This window comes from Alexandromys fortis, unplaced genomic scaffold (assembly GCF_014885135.2).
Source record: "Alexandromys fortis isolate MF-2015 unplaced genomic scaffold, M_Fortis_MF-2015_v1.1 scaffold_9, whole genome shotgun sequence".
NCBI classification, from domain to species: domain Eukaryota; kingdom Metazoa; phylum Chordata; class Mammalia; order Rodentia; family Cricetidae; genus Alexandromys; species Alexandromys fortis.
Window position 1 is genome coordinate 16,117,698 of NW_026067892.1, and position 24,368 is coordinate 16,142,065.

General features: G+C 38.6%; 1 protein-coding gene across 1 annotated transcript in view; it reads right to left on the reverse strand.

Moving 5' to 3' along the window:
- Ctnna3 (catenin alpha 3) overlaps positions 1-24,368 on the reverse strand; it is a 1,282,010-nt gene that overhangs the window by 25,937 nt on the left and 1,231,705 nt on the right. Inside the window, exon 17 of the mRNA XM_050141069.1 lies at positions 19,978-20,112. Within this exon, the coding sequence (XP_049997026.1) occupies positions 19,978-20,112 (135 nt within the window). The remainder of the gene's footprint in view (positions 1-19,977; positions 20,113-24,368) is intronic.

Here is a 24,368-nt window from a genome sequence, read left to right on the forward strand (position 1 = left end):
GACTGAAAAAGCATGGGATAAAACCGGACTCTCTGAATATGGCGGACAATGAGGGCTGCTGAGAAGCCAAGGACAATGGCACTGGGTTTTGATCCTACTTCATGTTCTGGCTTTGTGGGAGCCTAGCCAGTTTGGATGTTCACCTTCCTAGACCAGGATGGAGGGGGGAGGACTTTGGACTTTCCACAGGGCAGGGAACCCTGACAGCAATTCAGACTGTAAAGGGAGGGGGAGAAGAGTGGGGGGAGGGGGGGAAGAGTGGGGGGAGGGGGAGAAGAGTGTGAGGAGGGGGAGGGAAAAGGGAGATGGGGAGGGAAATGGGAGGCGGGGAGGAGGCGGAAATTTTTTTCCAATAAAAAAATTATATTACAAAAAAAGAAATTGTATGAAAAAGGAATAGCTGACAAGAAATAATTGAACTCAGGGCTGAAATCAATAAAATAGAAAAATAATACAAAGAATCAATAAAACAAAGTGTTGGTTCTTTGAGCAAATAAAATAAGATTAAAGGCAGAGAGAAAATTCAGAAATCAAAATTAGAACTGAAAAGAGGAGCGTAGCAACAGACACTGAGGAAAGCCAGAGAATCCTAAGGACATACTTTAAACACTCATACCCTACCAAATTGGAAAATCTAAAAGAGATGGATAATGTTCTCACAATTTTCTCAATACATTCCACTCACCAAAGTTAAATTAAGATTATATTAAACACTTTAAATAGACCTATAGCCATCAGTAAAATTGAAGTAGTCAGTAAAAATCTCCCAAATTTGTTTAGGGAACAATCATTCATTGATGGTAGGAATGCAAACTTGTACAGCCATATGGAAATCAGTGTGGTGGTTCCTCAGATCGATGGGATCCATCTCCCTCAAGATACAGCTATAATATTCTTGGGCATATAACCGAAGGACACTTTATCCTACCACAGAGACACTTGCTCAACCATGTTCACTGCTGCTCTATTCATAACAGACAGAAATTAGAAGCAACCTCGATACATGTACCTCAACAAATGAATGGATAAAGAAATGTGCTACCATAATACAATGGGATATTACTCAACCATTAAAGGAAATGAAACCATTAAATTTGCAGGTAAAAGAATGAAATTTAAAAAAACATCTTGCATGAGATAATCCAGACCCAGAAAGACAAATATGGCATACATTCATTTATATGTGGATATTAGCTATTAAGAAAAGGATAGCCAAGCTACAATCAGAGCTAATGTATAGAGTAAAGAACTAGAGGGAACAGATGGATCTCCCTAAGAAAAAGAAATAGAATAGTATTGGATGGATAGGAGTGACTGGAAAAGGGGGCTCAATTTTCACAGAGATGAAGGAGAATATATGGGGACAAACATCTAAAATTTACATCTATTTGAGGGGTAGTATAGAAATCTAACACAACAGAAGGTTGTGTGTGTGTGTGTGTGTGTGTGTGTGTGTGTGTATGCAGGCAATATAACTGAAATCACCAAATAATGCGGGGGGAGACATATCCATCTGGATATCTTTTGTCATCAAATGAAGCTTCAAGTACTGTGATTAGGTAATGTCTAATTGAGTTCTTGGCTAAAGGGCTCCCATGGGATTCCCCCAAACAACTCATTCCATTGTCAAGACTATAACTCTCCACAAACTGACAGAAGACCCTATTACTGAAGACAACACTTACACAATTCACTGAACATGGAGAAGTTAAGCTAGTGCCTACCCAGGCCCGTCACCTCCAAGTTATAGTGTCTTTGGTGCAGGAATATACCCGGCATTCTACCACAGGAGAAATGTAAACGCCAACCCAGACACAAACCCATTGATCTACAGTGCTATCCTACCTACAAGGTAGTCTAGTACAAGGGTGGCACAAAGCCTGTGGGAATAACTCTCCCATATCTGATTTGACGTAAGGTCTGGTCTTTGAGATGGAACCCATATCTGACATTGTTTGAGTGGCTAGGAGCCTGAGACTAGATAGCTAAATGGCATAGGGTAAAACCATACTATTATTCTTTTAAAGTGTTAGCAATGAAAGGACTCTTAGTGGCATTCCGCAATACTCATAGATCAATGCCTTGCTCAGGCATCATGAGAGAAGCCCCTCCTGCAGCAGTTGGCAACAAATACAGAGACCCACCACAGTCAGACATTATTGCAGCCAGCGGGAGACCTAGGAACACTCAGCCAGACATGGAATGTCTCCATCAAATCCCTCCCCTCAGGGGTCATGGAGCCCCGTAGAAGAGAAGGCAGAAAGAGTGTACAAGTCAGAGGGGATGGAAGACACCAGGAGAACAAGGCCTCTAAATCAACAGAATCAATGCACTATGAACTCACAGAGACTCCGGCAGTTTATAGAGGACTTGCACAGCTCTGGATCAGGTTTTGTTTATATAAATTATAGTGTTTTTTTTATAGTACTCTTGATTGTCTGATGAATGGGTATCTGGTTCTTGTGCCTTCTTTTGGGCCCTTCTCTTTCGGTTTTTTGTTTGGTCCAATTCCAATGTGTTAGTTTTTGTTTTACCTCATTATTGTGTATTATAATATTACATTTTATTTCCTTAGAAGCCTGCTTGATTTCTAATGAGAAACATAAAGTCTTCGGATCCAGATGGAGGTGGAGAGGAAACGGGAGGTGAGGAGGGAGAGGAAACCATAATCAGTATATATTATGTGAGGGGGGAAAAAAGCTATTATCAATAGAAACAACAAAAGATTCACATTAAAAAGGCAAGCAAGATACAGACATCTGTGCAGGGACAGTTGAGGTCTTGTGACACACATATACTCACATGCACATACGCATATACAGACACACATCTGTACACACACACATATAGGCATACACACACTTATGTACATATATTCACAGAGAGACATACACAATTATGTGCACACAGCAACACACATATGCACAGGTAGGCACATACATACATGTGTGTGTACACACAGATCGACTCTATTCTTTGTTCCTTAATATGACTGTACTTGGGCATAACAGGTAGCAACCATCCTGTTGGAACCTGAATCAACCAGTCATGGGCTGTTAGAAAAAAGTATTTACAGTTAAAGCAATGGGTAGGCAGGAAAAGGGTATAAGCGGCATTTTGATAAACACGGCCCTTCCTTTTGTTTTTCTTTCTATACCTCATATTCCATTTTTAGCAGTGAATGCTCACTTGTAAATCCCTCTTCAGCACCTGCTTCATTTAGTTTGTCTGGGAGATGTTATAGAAAGTGTGTGTATAGACGACGTAGATGAGCATTTTTCATCAAGTTTTAATTTTAAAATTATGTATATGCATGTGTCTTGTGTGGGTGTACATGTGTGAGTGCAGCTGCCCACAGAGGTGAGAGAGCATTGGATTCCATGAAGCCACAGTGACAGGTAATTGTGAGTGACAGATCACTGACCCTGTGCCCTCTGTAAAAGCAGTACACAAATTAAACCACCGAATGATCTCTCCTAACCAAGATGAATCTTTAGGGTATCAAATTCTGTTTTAGACTTCAGAGAAAAACTCCACACTCCCCTTTCTCATTAAAGTCAATTTATCCCGGCAATAAGTAGAATCAAGGCCTGCAGCAGGATAGGCTCTATGGTGCTTGGAAGGTCAGCTGGAGATGTGACGGAGCTGGGGACAATAGCAAGGGCATCAGCTGACAGGAGAGTGGGAATATGGAGAAGCTCACAGATGTTGTCACCTCGTCCCTTTCCTCTTAGCCCCCAACTCTAAACTTAAAGAGAGAAGAGGGAGACTAGACTCTGGTGGGGCCTAAAAACTAAACAGAAAAAGGACACATATGCAGGCATTTTTTTTTTCTGAGTTAAACTAGATCAAACTTGTGAGGCCATAAACATGTTGCTTGGGAACATCAGTTCTGTGGTCAGAAAGCCCAGGTGTTAATCTTGCTTCAACCATGTATTCATTAGGTCACCTCAGGGATAAGTTATTTAACTTCAGCTTTGGGCTTTGACTTTAAACACTGTGGGAAAAAATAAGCCTTAAAAATAGCTTAAAAGTATAAAATAACAGTAATACAAAGAAAGAAATTGAAATAGTTTTCTGCCATGTGACCAGTCCTATAGAGTTGCTTTTGTCTTTCTAGTTGCTACTACTAAGGTTTATATTATTTTAATGCATATTCATAGACAATATGTTTACACAAAAATACAAGGCCTGACTCTGTATATGCCCTCAAATACTGCTGATAAGTTTCACTGATGACAAATATTGCCAATTTCTGAAATGGCATAGGTCAAATAAAAATCCTTAAATGACATTTACCAAGGTGAAAAACAGCATAGAAGGAACACAGTCGTTTACCAGTTCTTCATGGACCATGGATCCAAGGACAGAAAACATATGGGGGCCCTGGATGGTATGATTATACTCCTCTGCGGGGCAGGAACCTCTTTTAAAGTATATGAGAGAGCCCCAGAATCCGTACCAATAGACTATGCTCCGTAGCTTCATCTTGTTAGAGCACTGAGAGCATGCACAAGTTATTAAACATGTATGAGACTAGTTTATATATGTATTTGTAGATATGCACACATACATCAATGCCATATACGTAAGTGTCCTTTAAAATTATTGTTAGACCCAGTGCATTTTCCTGGGGCATTATGCAATGTCTGAAGGGCGGCAAGGGCACAGGCTCACAACCTCCTGCATAAATTTGCAGGTGATCTTTCCCCCATTCAGATCACCCTTCCTGACATTGCTCAAGTAGTGCTAGTATTTCACTGACCCTTCCAAAAAGATGCCACCCGGGGCTGTCCCTGGCTCCATTTGTCACCTTCCCCTTTCTTTGCAGCATGTTTTGAGGCACTTAGTGCCATTAGGAAAAATTATGTCATTCATGCCTTATCCCGGGCCTGCCTCCTGCTCCCAGGTGGAGCACCAGATGCATAATGGGGCCATTTAAAAAATGCTACCTTAGAAAAAACAGCTCTACACAATTAGTGAGATGACGCCAAGGAGTACTCTTCCTTTGCCTCCAGCATGAGTTATCTTCCAGGAAAATGAATTGCTGTACCAACCGTGGAGCAGCACAATTAAGAGGGAAGGAAACTGCAGGAACATACTGCAGCATCCCCTAGACGGATGATGGAGAGTGCAGACGAAGACATGCCACGCCTAAGTCCATGCATCTTTCTCTGTAGAGCTAAAACATAGAATGTTTCAAGTCATCCCTGAGAGTCAGACAACATACTAAATATTGACTCATTGGGAGCTTGAATGAGAGATCTAATTAATTTAAATGGTATTAAGAAGAAGATGTTTCATAAACTCCAGGAAGTCATCAAAACACCAAAGAGAAGAAAGACATAAAAAGAGGAAAAGGGATAATCAGGGATACACACACCCATGTCTGAACACGTGTGTGAGAGACAAGGAAGTCATGAAAACATCATCAACGTTCCAAAAAACATCCTTTTCAAGATGGTGAAAGATATGATCTGCCATAATTAAAAATAACCAATGGTACCTTTAAGCATGGTGCATTGGTTTTAATTTTATTTTAGTGATTGGCTATGAGCGGAAATGACTCAAATGTCCTTTTCTGGGAAGAAATGTCCTTTTCATTGCCTAAGACAATGCTTTTGATTGAACAAAGACTAAGCATTTTTTATGATTATGGGTATTATTCCTAATGATCTGTGATACAGACCTGTAACCTAAAAATAATTCATTTTTGTTATTTTTGTGGGGGGGGGAGGAGTAGACCTGACCTCTACAGGCTCTTAAAAGTACAAGCACGTGAGTGTTTATGGGTATTGCTTCTGACATTCCTAGGAGACAAAATCTCACAGCAAACTTCCTGGGTCTTACAATTTTTCTGTCCCCTCTTCTGCAATGATCCCTGAGCCTTAGTGCAGAAATTGTATGATATATGTATATCCGTTTAAACTTGACTCTGCAACTCTTCATTTAGTTTAGTTGTTTTCTGTAATTGTCTCTCTATACTGCATAGAGGAGTTTCTTGATGAGTAAACATGAACTAAATGAAGATAACAAAGGACATGTTGATGTGAATTGGAGAAGGTCTACAAGGTCCCAACTCTACAAAAGGAACAATAGTCCAGTAAGAAAGCTGAAAGGGGAGAATTAGTTCTACCCAGGGAAGAGCACATAGATTGTTTACCCCAAACCAAATGATTAGCTCTAAAAACATACAAACAAGAGACATTATACAAGTGGAGCAGGCTGTGTTTAGACGTACATAAAACACATATATGCGTAGCAGCAACAAATGAAAGAAAAATCGGCCATGAATTTGACAAAGAACAAGGATGTGTATATGAGAGGGTTTAGAGGGAGGAAAGGTAGGTTAGAAATGATGTCATTATATTAAAATCTCAAAAATGACCAGAAAAAAAAAAAACTTGAGTAAATCCAAATGGGGCCCCTAAAGCTGCCATGGGGAAACAAATTTGGTTTTAAGGAACATTCCATGAACACACATTCACACCTGCAAATGCGTGCAGGTTGGGTTGTGCAATGCTTCCCTAAGCTTTGAATGGTGCAAAGACTATGCTAGGCTGGAGATATGACTCAGTAATTCAGAGCATTGTCTGAGTGCTCTTCCAGAGTGTTTAAGTTTGATCTCCAGCACCCACACACAGGTGCACAATTGTGTGTAACTACAGTTCTAGGGGATCCAACATCCTTTTGAGGCATCTACCTATACTAGGCACACATGTGATGTATAGACATACAAGTAGGCAAATGTCTGCGCACAGAATAAAAATTCAAAGAAATCTTCTGTTGTATTGTTCTGAGAATCATGAACATTATCAGACAATTCAGCCACAAGTGTCTTGTGATCCACAGCTTGACTGTATGCGCCCTCCTACAATCTACTATCACAAAGGGACAACAGGATGTACTTGCTCCAGGTTGTCAGGGTTATTGTTGTCATGGCTGCATCATCAGATAGGAGCACTTCTGAGTCACTTTTATCTCAAGCCCTTGCTGAGACACCTTTACTCAATTTAGACTTCTTAAAAACTTCAGGCTTCAGTGAAGTTAAGTGTAAGAAATGTTCATTTTGGATACTTCTGTCTCTTATCAACTGGAAGATGACATTGTTCTTCATGTATCCTATTAATACACTAATAGCAATTTAACTAAGGCAAACATTATCTTCAAATTAAAAGCCTGATTAAATCTCATCTCTCTTAATAACCATTTATACTATCAGTAGTGGTGAATATTTACTAGAATTGCTTATTAATTTGTAATCTTAATATATTTATCTAGTACAAGCATATCCTAAAAGTCTACACTGGTTCAAAGTCTGCCATGACCCATTATTATTTTTATTTCTAATTTTACATATGGTTTTGTTTCTTTTATTTCCAGTTCTCAGACTCTTATGAATGGAAACTATATTTGTAGTGAAATTTGTAGAAATTGCAATTTTTCTGCCTGTCTCTTTTCCTCACTGAACTCTTAGAGAATGGGAAGCTAGTTTCCTGTGTCATGAAAAAGAAAATTAGAATAAATATGTGCCGGTGTGGACTGACACAGAGGGCTGCACCTGGAGCCTCAGTTCACAGTTGCTTCCTGTCATCGACTAACTGTGTGATGCTAGGCAACTTATATTCATTTATTAGTCTTTGTTTGCTTGTCAGCGAAGTGTCATGGGTTTCCTTGTAGCGCAGTTAAGAAGATAAAGGCATATATATGAACGTGACAATAAGTGAAGCGCAGTCACCAAGTTGAACACGCTCTCCTGCCACCTCCTCTCCATTAGAAGGAGTGATGATAAAATATACAGCAATGTTACAATTATCTTTTGAATTCATCTGAGCCAGGGGTGAGCATTTGCTGAATCTCCCAGGGGTTGTAGAACAACACAGCAATGCATTGAATTGGGTTGTCTAATGCCTTGTATCTGTGTCAGTCTTGAGCTAGCTCCATAGGCAGGTCATATAGGGGTGGATGTGCAGAACTACTAAGAGGACCTTCCAGAGTGAGGAGTATAAGATGAGATGAAGTCATCCAATACTCAGCAGCTGGGAGGTGAAGGAAAGTCAGCTGAATAAATGCACCATCATTTCACTGAGTGAAGTGTTGAGGGGTGTGCTTAAACAGTTTACGATGTATAGGACAGCCCAACAATCATAAGCAAATAGTCCCAAAGGGGAGCAATTTGGAAATGCGTGAAAGCACAAGAAGCCAATGTTTGATATAAGACTTTATAAGAGTCATTAATTTGCTATAAAAAACATCTAGACTTTAAATCATGAAGAAAAAAATCAGGAAGATGGCTCAGTGTCTAAGACACTGTAAAAGCCTCATGACCTGAATCCAAATCCATGGAAACCACTTAAAGGTAAAAGGAGGGAAGACTAGTCAAGGTTGTCCTTTCTTTTCCAGGAACAAATCAACACCTCTCTCTCACTCTCTGCCTTTCTTCCCAACACCCAGCTCACACTTGCCATGCATTCCACACTATTAAATAAAATTAAAATATAGTAAACCATGAAGAAAGAATGAGATTGTATTGGTATTGCTAGGAAACAAAGAGAGGAAGCAAGGGAGAAGGGGGGGAGGGAGCAGGAAGGGGGCAAGAGAGGGAGGAAAGGGGAAAGAGGGAGGGAGCATTTATCCCTGGTGTAGCATGACTGTCTATTACACATCTCCAAGCAGGAGCACAGCCTGAGGTCAGAAATGAATTGACAACTTGGAATGTAATCCTCACCACCCTGTGTCTCTGCTCACACTGCTTTCTCTGCTGCTTTTATCTGGATTGTAATGAATGCTGAAATCAACACTCTGCTCTTCTACAATCCTTAGCTCCTGGCTGCTTTTCTTTTCTCCCCCTTTCAATTTATGCTTTTATACCCGATTCCCAACTAAACTCATAGGCATCCAAGTGTCTGCATGGAGGGTTGATCTCACTTTCATGTGTATTTTGCCTAATGGGGAACTGGCTCCTTCCTACAGTTGTCAAATACATCTTGCTTACCTCATGGACTTTTCTTCTGCCGGCACATTGAAGTTCCAAGGTTCAGGTTGTTTAGCATAGAAGAGACATAATTAATTTCTTCTCTTACCTACTGTGGGTTGGTAACAAGCCAATTCCACCTCAAGAACAATTTTACAGTCAAATATTCTATTATAAATATTAACAGAATAAAATAATTCAGCATCTGTGTTTTGATTCATGTAAGACAAATAGCAATCTGACCATCATTATAAGCAGCAAATTCTTCACACCAAGTTCACACTTCTCTATTTCATCCTTCTTTCTAGGCATTAATTTCGTATCTCACCCATATATCTGATCTTGCCTCTCCCTGTGACCAAAAATATCTTAATTTCAAAAAGACAGAACACTAGTCTTCCTAAGAGAAACAATAACCATCTCAGTAAAGCCAAATCAAACTAGCCCTAATGTCACAACGGAGCATCAACAAGGAAAGTGCCTAAAGCCTCACATATTATTCTTGCTGGTGAAGATAAAGCAGCATCACAGATGTGCTCTCTTAAAACAATTGAAGCAAAATATTCCTGCCCTTTATGGCCTAATGCCATGTAGTAATTTTTGTTGAAAAGAGTGTTTTAAACAAGCTGAGAAGGACATCAGGAACAATACCAGAAATGCAGGAAGAAGAAACCATGACGAATATGTGGATGAATCTAGAAGCTGTCACTATTGTCTGGATTATATCCTGGCCTAGTCTTTTGGGTTGAATTTCATTCTATTGACTGCATAATTTGATTCAGTTAGTCTGGCAAATACCAATCCAGTAAATCTTTCCTGTCATTAATATCATGTTTAGTCAGTGCTTCCCCCAATTTTCTACTAAACTTTGCCCTTGGCAAAGGCATGCACTGTGTAGCCGAGTGTTCTGATATCTTTTCTGGTCACTTGGCCACAAAACTCACTGGGAAATTAGAGAGGAATATTTTCAATAGCTCTGAAGTATAAAAAATAATACTCAAGATTCTGGTCCTGAAACTGCTGAGACCTATCCTGTGACCCGGAACAAGTTATTAAAACACCCCACCTATTTCCGTGTTTGTCAAGTTGAGATAGGTACAAAATAAAATATTATGTTGTACATAACATAATACAGTAGTTCCAAAAATGACAGCCACTGGATGCACAGCAAAATAAGCCCTCCCCAGACCAGGCTCATGCATGATTATGACTGTTTGGCTACAGATCAAGATAATTATTTAATATGATTTATTGGACAACAATACAGAAACAAAATCATGCCCCATACACGTTTAAAAAAAAAAAAACCGTCCTTGTAATTACTAGGGTATCAGTGCTTTGATTCCTGGTTAACACGATTTTGCAAATCAACTGACCAACAAGTGAAAACCACTTTCTAGAGCTAAATTTTCTACACATTATTTCCCCCTCTCTCTTCCTTCTTTCTCATCCACTTTCCTTTCTTCTTGTCCATCTCCTTGTTCTCATTTCCTTTAGTTCTCCTTCCATTTTATAGTTTGACACCCTGCCTTTTTCCTGATAAACATTTCTGCTAATTTTCAAAACCTTTCCCTTTGTTTTTTACTCATTTTTTTCACGCCTAGACAAATGGATGCACTATATCCAGAAAGCTCATTAGCTAAGTCCCTAAGGCCACAACATGGCAAACACATTAGCCTACTAAGTTATTTGTATGTACTTGATTGCCTCAGTTCTGCAGGCCCCGGTGGCTCCTTTGGTCAACAGTTATATTACTGCTGACCCCTATCATTCCATAATTGATATATATTGCTCCCTGATGGAAGCTTGAGCTTAGTTGCAGTTGCTTAGAAAATTTTCAAATCTTGCTGATCATCTCTCTCCCAATGGATTAGTTTTATATTTTTGTCCAATATTTAAAAGCATGGCTCTTGGCACACCAGTCTCAGAATAAGAGAGTACAACTAAACACACTAAGGGGAATCCACAAAACATAGAAATTACATAACTAATCAATTTTAAGTAGTATAAAAATGTGGTGACCTAAAAACGTGGCACCTGCAAAAAGTATAATTTTAAGAGTTTAAAGCTATTTATTAATTGATTTTTTCCTACTGAATTTACATACACACACATTAGATTATAACAATGTTTGTTTGTTTGTGGCACTCTTCCTTTCATGAAGTATAGCAGTTAGCCACTGTGCTCCAGAGACTACAGGAACAATTGACAGAGTGGTTTTGGGTTTGACTTTGGTAACCTAAGTACAGGATAACCCTGTGGGAGTAACACTCTATATATTTCTTTATTTAAGCCACTCATAAGTCAGAGTGCCTGTGGAGACTGAACCAGAAGGTCCTGTTTAGCTACCAGGCACTTTGCACCCTGCTGCTTCTTTCCACTGAAACTTTAGAGGACTCCCTTGTTATTTGAGAGAAAGCACTTGGAAGTCATCGTGACTTGACAGTCTTGGAAATGGAGGATGAACAGGCTGGGGCAGAGTCCACCATCAGGTAATGTCGTGGAGCTTGGAGCTAGATGTATAGTGTGCAGACAGATTCTCTGTCCTCTGTCTCAAATACTCGTGACTACTCTGGGCTACTTTCTCTTCTAAGCAATGTGTGAGAGTGATTGAAGATGTGTGCATCTGATTTTTATTGCTACACTGATGTTTGGACAGAGTGCTTGAACTTCAGTGCTAACAGAGGATGCCTCTGATTTTATCAAAAGATGAGATCCAGAGCAAGAACTTCTTCAACTCTCTACTCATCGATCTTTATGTGTGATTATATCTTATTTCACCTTAGTCCTAGTTAAGAAGGACTTGTTTTCCAACCTTAATCTCCAACACTTCTCCTAATATCATTCATCTTGCTCACTTAAAATGTTATTTCTTTCTGTTACTGTGTCAATTTTTTCATTGGTTCATTCATTTCCACAGGTTTCTTATTCTTTACCTGAGAATTCCTCAGATAATGCTGTTTAAACCTATGTAAGTACCACGGGATAAAAAGGCTCTCACCACATCTATAATTCTCTCTGTTCAAGGATGCTGTGCCCATAGTCTTTTCTCCTCTCTGCCAACCTATGAGATGTTCTATTACATGCCCCCCATTGTTTCTTTTGACTTGCACTGGTCCTCATGTCATCGTGACACCATCACCATCCTCTTATGTCTGATACAGCTTGGCAAATGAACTCAGGTACTTTCTTTCTTTCTTTCCTTCTTTCTTTCTTTCTTTCTTTCTTTATTTATTTATTTATTTATTTATTTTTTACTTTATAAATAATACCAATAAAAATTTCCACTTCCTCCACTCCTCCCACTTCCCTCCTGCTTCCCCACAACCCTCCCCTCCCCCCCTTTCAGTGCTAAGAGAGGGCAAGGTACCCAGCCCTGTGGGAAGTCCAAGGCCCTACCCCCTACATTCAGGCTTAGGAAGATATTCATCCAAACAGAATATGATCCCAAAAAGCCAGTTTATACAGTAGAGACAAATCCCACTGCCATTATCATTGGCCTGCCAGTAGGCCCCAACTGTCAGATTTAGTGGGTCCAGTTTGATCCCATGCTCCTTCAGTTCCAGTCCAGCTGGAGTTAGTTAGCTCCCATTAGCTCAGGCACACTGTCACAGTGGGTGGACCAACTGCTCATGGTCTTGACTTCCTTGCTCATATTCCCCCTCCTTCCGCTCTTCAAGTGGACCTTGGGAGCTCAGTTTAGTGCTTTGATGTGGATCTCTGTCTCTATCTCCATCCATTGCTGGACGAAGGTTCTATGGTGATATTCAAGATAGTCATCAGTCTGACTATGGGACAAGGCCAGTTCAGGCACGCTCTCCTCTACTGCCCAGGGTTCTAGCTGGGGTCATCCCGTGGACTCCCGAAAATCCCTCCAGAGCCAAGCCTCTTGCCGACCCCAAAATGACTCCCTCAATTAAGATATCTCCTTCCCTGCTCCTATATCCGTCCTTCCTCCATCTCAACCATCCAACTCTCCCAAGCTCTCCCCAACCCTCCCCTTCTCCCCTCTCCCCTCCCCCCCACCCCCTTGCTCCCAACTTTTGCCTGGTGATCTTGTCTGCTTCCAATTTCCAGGAGGATCTACATATGTTTTTCTTTGGGTTCTCTAGGATCATGAACTATATGCTCACTGTCCTTTGTTTACCTCCGAGTAGTACTCTAACGTGTAGATGTGTCACACTTTCTTTTTCCATTCTTCCATTGAGGGGCATCTATGTTGTTTGCACGTTCTGGCTATTACAAGTAATGCTGCTATGAACATAGTTGAACAAATGCTTTTGTAGAATGATTGGGCATCTCTTGGGTATATTCCCAAGAGTGGTATTGCTGGATCCTGAGATAGGTTGACTCCCAATTTTCTGAGTAACTGCCACACTGATTTTCAAAGTGGTTGCACAAATTTTCATTCCCACAAGTAATGGATGAATGTTTCCCTTATACCACATCCTCTTCAGCATAAGATATCATTGGTGTTTTTGATTTTAGCTTTTCAGACAGGTGTAAGATGGCATCTCAAAGTTTGATTTGATTTTTCCTGATAGCTAAGGAAGTTGAACATGTCCTTAAGTATGTATCGTTTGGCCATTTAAAATTCTTCTGTTGAGAATTCTCTGCTCAGTTCAATACCCCACTTTTAATTGGGTTATTTAGAATTTTAATGTGTAGTTTCTTGAGTACTTTATATATTTTAGAGATCAGACCTTTGTCTGATGTGGGGTTGATGAAGATCTTATCCCATTCAGTAGGTTGCCTTTTTGTCTTAATGACTGTGTCCTTTGCTTTACAGAAGCTTCTCAGTTTCAGGAGGTCCCATTTATTGTTGCTCTTATTGTCTGTGCTACTATGGTTATACATAGGAAGTGGTCTCCTGTGCCCATGCATTGCAGACTACTTCCCACATTCTCTTCTATCAAGTTCAGCACGGTCAGATTTATATTGAGGTCTTTAATCCATTTGGACTTGAGTTTTGTGCATGGTAATAGATATGCATCTATTTTCATTCTTCTACAAGTTGACATTCAGTTATTCCAGCACCATTTGTTGAAGATGCTTTCTTTCTTCCATTGTATAATTTCAACTTCTTTGTCAAAAATCAGATGTCCATAAGTTTGTGTATTAAAATCCGGGTCTTCAATTCAATTCCATCTGTCAACATCTCTGTTTTTATGCCAATAGCAAGCTGTTTTAATTACTGTAGCTCTGTAATACACTTTGATGTCAGCGATGGTAATGCCTCCAGAAGTTCCTTTATTGTATAGGATTGTTTTGGCTATCTTGGGTTTTTTTGTTTTTCCATGTAAACTTGATTACTGGTACTTTCTAAAAAGGAATTTTACACATACCTTTCAGGCTCAGAGAACATGGATTATGGACATCATTTATAGTCATCAACTCTTGCAAAGTGATTCATTTAAGAAATTCACAAGTTTCTATAGGAAACTGGCTTTAATAGCAGATGTTTAAGACGTGAGCAGGTACTGCTGAGTTTCTGGTATTCACAGAAGAATATGTTAAAACAGTTGCCAATACCCACCATTTCTTCAGGGCAACACAGCTGGTTACACTGAGGAAAGATTGTGCATCCAGGCTACAACAAAGACAGACAAAATGAACTTGATTTTCATCATTCTTTGTCATCTGGGAAAGCTCTGCTTCTCAATGTCCAGGGCAAACGGAAGCCACAGACATGCACTTCAACTTTTTTTCATCCTGACTAAAGACATTTCTTTGGTCTAGAGAGTAACGAAACTGAAGTCAGAGACACAAAGCTGATGGAGCAAAAATACCTGAGTCCCTGATGACTCTTAAACTCTCTGGGAGTCACTATTCCCCAATTTGTTTAAAGTGTCCTGGAACTAACTATGGAAAATCCTTGTTCAGCAAGTTTCTTATAATCCTTCTCTAGTGTTTAGTTAGTGAGTGGCTTCAGGTGTTTCTTGTCTTCTCTAAAAGCCACAGTTGCAGCTCCAGTTTCTCTTAGACCTTTCTCTCCTCACATGCCCCATAGTCACCTAGCTTCAGTGAATAACATTGAACACATCCACCTACTCTTCTAGACCTGATCTTCCCACTATGTGTAGTATTTAGTGGGTTTTGCCATCATTAGCTAAGTTTCCAGTTCCCAGAACATTAAAGTAAGTCTTGCTCATTCTTACCTACAATTGGTTCCAGCCTTAACTCACAATTAGGTAATGACTTTGCACTTCCGGGGCTTACTGAGATTTCATGCCTACAGGCATGCTCACTGCTTCCCTCTTTAAGTTCTATTAAACAAGCCCTTCCAAGCAGTCGCTTTCCCCAGTCCCCTGCTTTCTGACCTATCAGTACCATCTAACAGTTAACTACCAAATGCACAGATGTCTTCATGTGCCTCTCAAGCTTCAAGCCAATAATCTCTAAAGTCCTGTTTACCCTTACTTCCACAGTATACGCACCAACAGTATAAGCAATGAATGCTGTGTCCAGTCAAACCACCTCCAACCAAGCATTCTTTAGCTACTTTGCTATGTGTTCTTGTCTTATGGGTCTGAAACCTCTTCTGTCCTCTTACAAAAAAAAAAAAAAAAAAAAAAAAAAACCAGCAAAACAAACAAACAAAATGCTTGCTACTGATCAGTCTGTGCCCAAATTTGGACCAGGCAACTTGTGTACCTTTCACTTTCCCACTCTGCATACTGGAGAAATTAATTACTCCCTTGTCTGTTCAACCATGCACACCCCTGCACACTCTAAGTGCACTGTTTATTGCATTGCTCTACATGCACGCCACACACTCGCAGGCACATTATTCATGTTACTTTTCTACGGGCATGAGCATCATCAAAGAAACACTGCATAGTGACTGTCTTGTGGTCCAGATGTGTGGGTTGGTGTACTTGGCAGAGAGAGGCACTCAGCAGGTTTTCTGATTTTAATGAACTGTGCTTTGGTCTCCTATAGTGAGAACATGCAACTTCAGGATAAATGTGTATCGTATAGACTTACAAATGAGAGGTGATGGATTTTAATTTGATGTTCTATTATGAGAAAGTATTTCAAAACATTTCACTTCACTTATTCAGCTTCTCTGCCTTTAACCTTTAGCACCCACGGAATATATTCTGCTTATTCATGCCGGAGTCACAGCCACCCAGACTTACTGCTTTCTCAAGCGTGTTTGCTAAGAGTCCTGTCACATACGCCTGATTTTGTAAATGATCTAGTCTTAAATACAAAACCCGTGTGAGAGTTAAAAATACACTTCTGTGCTTTAAAAGTGTGCTTGATAGTTTGTAAGGTACCCCATGACTGGTTAGCTTTCAATTGAAAGACAACAAAAAAGACAGATAGGAAGAAGCAAGGAGATAGGAGGAAGGTAAGAAAAGGAGAATGTAGGGTCACTGGTCTACTCAAGCAAGGAGAGTTTGGCACACAAAAATGAAATGTACTAAAAGCTTTCCAGAATCCACCTGCAAGCAGATGTCAGGAGATGTAAAGGGGGACACGCTTTCCTCTGGCAGATTTGTTTTTCTAATGACAAGTGGCTTTGGAGTCACAGTGATACATGGGTACATGATGGCCCCACTTGTAAATGGCCAGTCCTTGGTTTTGCATCACTCCTGCCTGTTCTCGCTGATCAATATGTAAAATTCACAAATTTGAATCACCGTACTGAACAATGGTGAAGGCAAAACCTATTCATATATCTCAAGATTACATTTTGGCTGGACAATTAGCAATCATTTTTTTAAATACATAGTTTTATTTGAAACAGTTTTAAAATTGAAATATATTTTGGTTGTATTCTTTCCTTTTCCCAAATCCTTCCAATTTTCTACCCTCCATACTAACTTAACTTTAACTTTTTTCTAAGCAAACAAACAAAAAAACCAATGCAACAAACCCCCCAAAACAAGCAAACAAAAACGAAGTAACAACAACAACAAAAAAAAATAAAACACCACCCCAAAGAACAAGAAAACAAAATACCAGACTGTAACCAAATAAAAGTGTGCATAAAGCTGTGGGGTCCATTATGTGCTGGTCAGCGACCCCTAAACATGAGAGCTGCCCAGCGGTTGTTAATGCATGGCATTACCCCATCAGAGAAAACTGGTTTTCCTTCTCCTAGCAGACAGAAATGACAGTTCAGGTGTTTGTTAACCTTTACCTTAGGGCCTACGTTCTCAGTTATTTATTTTTTAACATGACAAAGTAAAATATAATACAATGGAACAAATATGTCACCTCACTATTGGCCAGGACAAATCAACAGAAGGAAAGAGCCCAAAGAAGGCACATGAATCAGAGACCCATTCATCGACACACTGCAAATTTTTGTAAGAACACTAAAATCCATAATATTTTTTAGAGAGCCTGTTTTTTTTNTTTTTTTTTTTTTTTTTTTTTTTTTTTTTGGTGTCCTCCACCCCTATGGATCTTACACTCCTTTCTTCTCTTCTTCTTTTGGGATTCCTGAGCTCTGAGGGGAGAGATTTGATGAAGACATCCCACTTAGGGCTGAGTGTTCCAAGTTCTCTCACTCTGTGTAGAATATCTGGCTGTAGGTCTCTATGTTTGTTCCCATTGGCTGCATGAGGAGGTTTCTCCGATGATGCTAAATGAGGCACTGATTTATGATAATAGAAATCTTGTATTTTAATAACTCTGTCAAGACTGCACCTGTGGATATGCCTTAAATATTTTTGAGAGCTTTGTTTTCTGTAAGACAAAAGCCCTTGTATATATTTGGAAAATAAAATGTGTGTGACTACGGACCTTGTAAAGATGATGACTGTGTGAAATACTGAGTGAGGACAGAAAGAAGACTGGCTATTTAATAGTTTAGAAATACAGCTCAGATAGCATAAGCCACGCATGCGATATGCTCATGCCGAGGTGATTATTGACTTACTGTAATTTGGCCCATAATTTTTCAATGTTTTTAATTTAAATAATGGGCAAGTGACAAAGTCACTAGAAAGAAAACTCTCAATGTTGAATTCAGATATTTTCCTGAAATAGCAATGCTCAGTAAGAGACTAGCAGCACTACTGTAAACCTTGTCGTCACAGGCTGAGCAACAGCCAGTATCTAGACACAGCATCATGATACAGTTCTTCAATATCTTATGCAAGATAATCGACACACTATAAAAGATACTGTGATAAAAATTTGTCTATGTTAGCTGGGCGATGGTGGCACATGCCTTTAATCTCAGCACTCAGAGGCAGAGGCAGGCGGATCTCTCTGAGTTTCAGACTAGCCTGGTACACAAAATGAGTTCCAGGATAGGCTACAAAGCTACACAGAGAAACCCTGCCTCTCGTCTCCCTTCCCCCCAAAAATCCTGTCTATGTACCTTGTAAATAAGCATATATGCTCTGTTAATGTTTAACGAAGAATAGCTACAGTGTTGAGTAGTATATATGAAATAAATTCATTTCTTACTTGTGATATTTACAATGTACAGCTGGTCAATCATATAATTACATCCTAAGTAAAAAAAAATAATCATTACTAGTTACTGTATAATTCTGTCTGTAATATATATATATATGTATATATATACCCATGGATATGTGTATATTTCTATGTAGACATGCTAATAAGGCTTATATTGCTTGTGTCCTAATAAAATATAATTTTTTGAAAAGTGAAAGATTATAAACCTTGATTTCCATCTATGTTCTTTTCTAAAATTTGTATATCAAGGACATAAATCTTTATTTTCTTCCTTGACCTTTGCAAACATAAGAAACAAGAAAGAAATCCTACCATTTTTTTCTGAATAATTCACTCTTGCCTTGCAAGTCTCAATTTTTTTCATAAATTCAATGCTGAACACCAAAAGAGAAAACACAGAGGTCTCTGACGGGAAACCCCAACTTTGACATTTACTTGCATGACCCCAGAAAAGCTATTTAACCTTTCTGTATTGCATTGCTTCAGATATTAAAGAAAACAAAGCAATTCAATAAATATCCCCTAGAATGTGATTGTAATGATTGGGCTAAAACGCAGGCCACCGAAAGATAATCAATAATGACTATCTTCCTCTCTCTGCCCCTGATGATAACCTTTCCTTTTTATGTAACTTAATTTCCTTCAAGAACATCAATTCATTAAGAGAAAGGTCCATGTTGGGATATAGAAGGATGAGATTCTGCTAATGCAGAAGCAAACTGGTACAGTTTTTAAAAGGGTTCTAGCAATATGGCTTCCTAAAATGTTCATCATACTTTAACTTAAATTTATAATCTTGGTCCATGTCCTTCTCAAAGTCACTTATAACTGAATCCAAAATAGACATGAAATATTATTTTATTACTGTACTTGCTCTAGAGAAATGGTCAATGTTATTAAAAGATGAGCAAAAACCACCAGACATTATTTCTACCATGGCAATTTAAAAGCATCTTGAAACTCAAGGCCACTGAAAAATTTATTCAAGTTCCTCTAATGCAAAATATTTATAATATTCTATATCAAAAATTATACATGAGAATTTTTTAACCTCAGAACCAGAATTTATGTGTTATAAAAATAAATATGTAGAAAATAAAAATTTATAACAATAAAATAATTGAAAGAATATATAATTTTACATTTATCTTAAAATCTTCCAGAGCTCAATTTAAAGTTCCCTCTGTATTCTTTATAAGGTCTAAAAACTGTTCTATATGCCCATAAATTTCCTATCCAGATAGTATCCAAAAGCTATATATTTTTTAATCTCTGGAGTAAAAAAAAAAAAAAACATTTTAACATTTTAAAAAGAAACCTGGAAAGTGATTGTAATGGCAATGACTGGGCTAAAACTTATATCAGAGACAGATAATCAATAATGATTAGTTTCCTCTCTCTGTCCCTAATGATAACCTTTCCTTTCTTGTAACTACATTTACAGTACAAGCAATTTATACTAAGTGTGAGCAAGCTTGTCCTATGCTAAATTCATCTGAGAGATGGTGGTGGCATCTTCCGTGTGCAGTGGTGCAAGTGACAGGCAGAGTACTCACGGCTGACATGATGAGCTCGCCCCCCAGGTTTTGGATCTCAGCTTTAACTTGACTGCAGATTTTCAGCTGGTGGGAGTAGAATTTAATCTGTTCCAGATAAGCCAGCAAGTCCTGTTTGCACGGTGGATCTGGGCACTGCAAGTATAACAGAGATCAAAGTAGGAAGAGCAAAATAAAGAGGAGGTACACCCCAGTGGGAAACACGCACAGCATGGCTACCACATAGGGCAGCAGTTTTGCACCAGCCCCGTTTCTTATGCCAGCCTAGGTACAGTCTCATACACTTCTTCGTAAACTCTTGTGGAAACAACTTCTTTGTTCTTCAGCTGTAGTGTCTGGGATTAGACCAAGTACTTGCTATAGGAATGTACAGATATGAAGAAATACATAAAGAGATGCCTTCAATCTATGACAAGTTTAGCAGCCTTCAGATTATGTAGATGGGAAGAAATAGTACTATGCAAATATCTCATCACCATGAGAGTATTTATAGCAACCACTACAAGAATATACTATGAAATGCGGAGGTTTTTTTTTTCTCTCTTCCCTGTGATATTTGTGTGAAGAAACAAAATCCACAACAAGGCATCTTAAGCTGTATTATTTTCTGCTTTAAATGCTCTTACTGGGGCAGAAAAAGGAAATTATTTCTACTTGAGATGATATCTGCAGATTCAATGCAGGTAAGAAGTAGAAAACTCACATGTTTTATGGGAATAGCAAAACTCTTTTTCAAATCCAGTTCCCCCTGGTGATTAATTTTCTATAAGGAACTCCTGTGAAAATAGTTCTATATGTTGCTCTACCATGGCAAATGTCTCAGGATAAAGGTGAGTGCTCCTGCTGTCTTCTCCATGAAGTTATAGGCTTAAGTTTGTTCCTCACTTTAATTCCATTTTTAGTAACTTTTCATAAGAACTTAGATATGCAAACAGAAACTCATGACCAAAGAAATTTATTGCTACAATACTTGAAATATCAAAATCAGAAGTAATACAAAATAGTAGAAAGAGGAGATATGAATTTCTGTCTAAATACTGTAACACTGTACCATTTCAATGTATTTTCAGAAGCTGGAGAGAAGGCTCAGAGGTTAAGAGTGCCTGCTGCTCTTGCAGAGAATTCAGACAAGTTCAGGTCTTAGAACCTATGCCAGGTAGCTCACAATCACCTTTACCTAGAGTTTTAAGGGACGTGAAACTCCCTTCCTGCTTCCCTAGGTACCTACCGATTATGTATGACATTCAATTACACAAACAATATGCCTAAATAAAATAATACACAACAAAATACTTAAAATGTTTTCAAATTATATGGGAGAATAATGTTCAGTGCTGAAAAGTTAAAACCTTTGGATTTAAAACTGCATGCACCACTTCAGCTAAATTGGATCAAATGTGAAATTTTTAACCATACTGAAAAGGAATTATATAAAAATGATAATGGATATAATACAATCAGTTGACTCTACTTTCTTCATATATTACATTTGTCTTGAAATAAACACACATTATTCCCATAATAATACAATTATATTGAAAATCTTTAAATTGAATTATACAAATTAAAAGGTAGGATGAATGGCCACCAGTGAGAGGGTTCAGTAGTTAGGATGCTTGCCACCAAATCTGATGACCAGAGTTCAATTTCTAGACCTCACAAGGTAGAAGAGATCCAATTCCTGTGATTTATCATCTGACCTCCACATGTATATTGTAGCATGTGAGTCATGCCCACCGCCCATAAATAGATAAATGCAAAACTGTAAGATGATAGATCAGAAATATCTCTCATGGATATTTGAATTCATCTACTGCAATCATCTCCCACTACCTACTGAGGAGAGGTCCCAGGACATATATGGATATCAAAATCCAAAATCGCTTAATTCATCTTAAATAAAATGGAAAGTATTTGTGCATAACTTAAACACATCCTTCTGGTAAACTTTAAATATATCTATAGTGCATATAAAAAATTAATAAAGTTTAAATAGTATATAAATATTTGGAACATTGTATTGCTTAGAAAATTTAATAGCAGGAAAGAAAGACAGTGTGTGAACAATACACATATACCAACAAATGTCCACCTATAACAAACTCAATGGGAAGTGACTGAATTGGTGGGTACAGAACTCATGTGCATAGAGGATAACTATTTTGTAACTAAAATGAGACATGGTTGGGAAATACCTGAGAAGGTTATTCTGTTTAACACTATTAAATACTTTGGTCCACATATCTCTAAGTCAGATGCACAAGATGAAGTCATGGAAACTTGTACTCAAAATTCATATTAATCGATAAATGAATTAAATTTATTCCTCTGCAGAAACATTGTTCACCCATAAGACAGAAATAAACACATACAAAGCTTGGTGGAACAGGATCATCAGCCCAAAGATATTAGACTGATGGTAAAAGGAGTTGACATAAAGGTGTTTCGTTTTGTATTGTTTGGTATTTGTGTGTTTTGAATAGGGAGTTAACCGTAGTATACAAATTTATTAATGAAGACTAAATTGAAGTTCTATAAAAGGAAGCAAGAAAGAGCAAAGAGCAGAAGAGAAAGAAGAAAAAAGAAAAACAGAAGCAGAGGAAAGATGGTAGCCAGTTCCCATATTTTTTTCCTGCCTGCAGGAGGCTAAATAATTGGCATGTTATCACTCTCAGTAATCAAACTCGGAGACATAGGTGACTCCCTCTGATGAAGAAGGTGTATTCCCCAACTGTTTCATCACTACAGGAAGTGCGTACTCACTAGGGACTTCCTCCAAGTGAGGCACCGCACCTGCTCTTTCAAAAGCATGATGTTTCGTATCAGAGCATGTCAGACAGATCTAGATAAAGCCATTGGGCAGATATCCAAACTAAACTCTAGAAATAGTTTGAAGGTTTCCTTTTCTCTGACTCATTCATATTCTTCTACACAGCACTCCTTCAAAACACTTTTGATTTTACTTATTGAAGAACTTTCTCTTTATTCTTTACTCTTATGGTCAGAACCAATGGCAGTACTGGTATAGATGGTGTTTTATGTATCATGTAGGTATATTCCCTGTATAACTCTTCCATTATATAGCAGTTGTATAGACACCTGTATAAATCCATGGATCCACTATAGTGTCAATCAACAAATGCAGAAGCAGAGCAAAAAGGGGGCAGTTTCCTTGCCGTTTAATAAATAGCAGCGGAGAAGGAATTTAAACAATATAGAGACTTCAACCTTACCTCTCTTGCCAGAAACAATGTCACTCTTCTTACAGATATCACTGTATGTAGAACTAAATTGCCACTTGATTTATAAAAGAGCTTCTTAAGTTAGCCTTTTATTTTAAATTATAAATTTAATTACTGTGGATCTGTTCTTCCACGGTTATAAAATTCCTGATGAAATTTACATTGTAACTACTGATTTGCATCTCTTTTTATTGAGAATAGGTTTTTATACAATATATTTTAATTATGGTTCCCTTCCTCCAACTCCTCCCAGGTCCTCCTCACATCCCGACCCACCTAAATCTACACCCTTTCTTTCTCTTATTAGGATACAGACAGACCAATAAAATTGTCCCTACCCCCCAGATCCTTTCCATATCCACACCACCCAAATATCCATCTTTCTTTCTCCCCTTCTCAACAGGATACGAACAGGGATCTAAAAATAATGGAAGAAAATAACAGAAACAAACAAAAATAGGACAAAAGAAACAGCAAAGACAAAAAAGAGCTAAAGAAAAAGCAGAAGAAACACATACTGAGATACACACACATACATTTGCAATCACATAAAAACAGAATTCGAAGCCATAATATATAAGAAAATAATGTAAGGTTAAAAAAAAGTCCTCTCCCTGAGAATGGGAAACAGAAGAGATCTCCTGGGTGGACTATGGGCAGGTACAGAAGGGAACATGAGTAATCAGGCCCCGGGGTCACAGAGAGGGAGAGTACTGAAAGAGGCTGCTGGAAAAGGGGGGCGGGTATTTGGGGATCATATAAAAACCTGGTTCAAGGAACTCTCCCAGAAAGCTATAAGTATGACGCCAGCTAAAACTCCTAATAATAGTGGATACATAGCCAGAACTGGTCATCTCCTGTGACCAGCAAGATTTCAAGCGAAGGAAGTGGGAAAACAACCCAGCTACAAAGCCTTCAACCTACAGTCTGTACTGCCTATGGGATATGCTGGGGTAAGGATAGCCTAGAGGCTGAGGAAGTGGCCAATGGCGAGATTAGCCTGAAAAACATGCCAGCAGACTAAGCCTCTCACAAACACTGCCAGGAGAGCCAGGTCCCACAGGCTGGATGACCCAGAAACCTAGGATAGAACCAAACACAAATGAAGGACAAAAAAGACAATGATGTCTGATGTTATTTATACACATA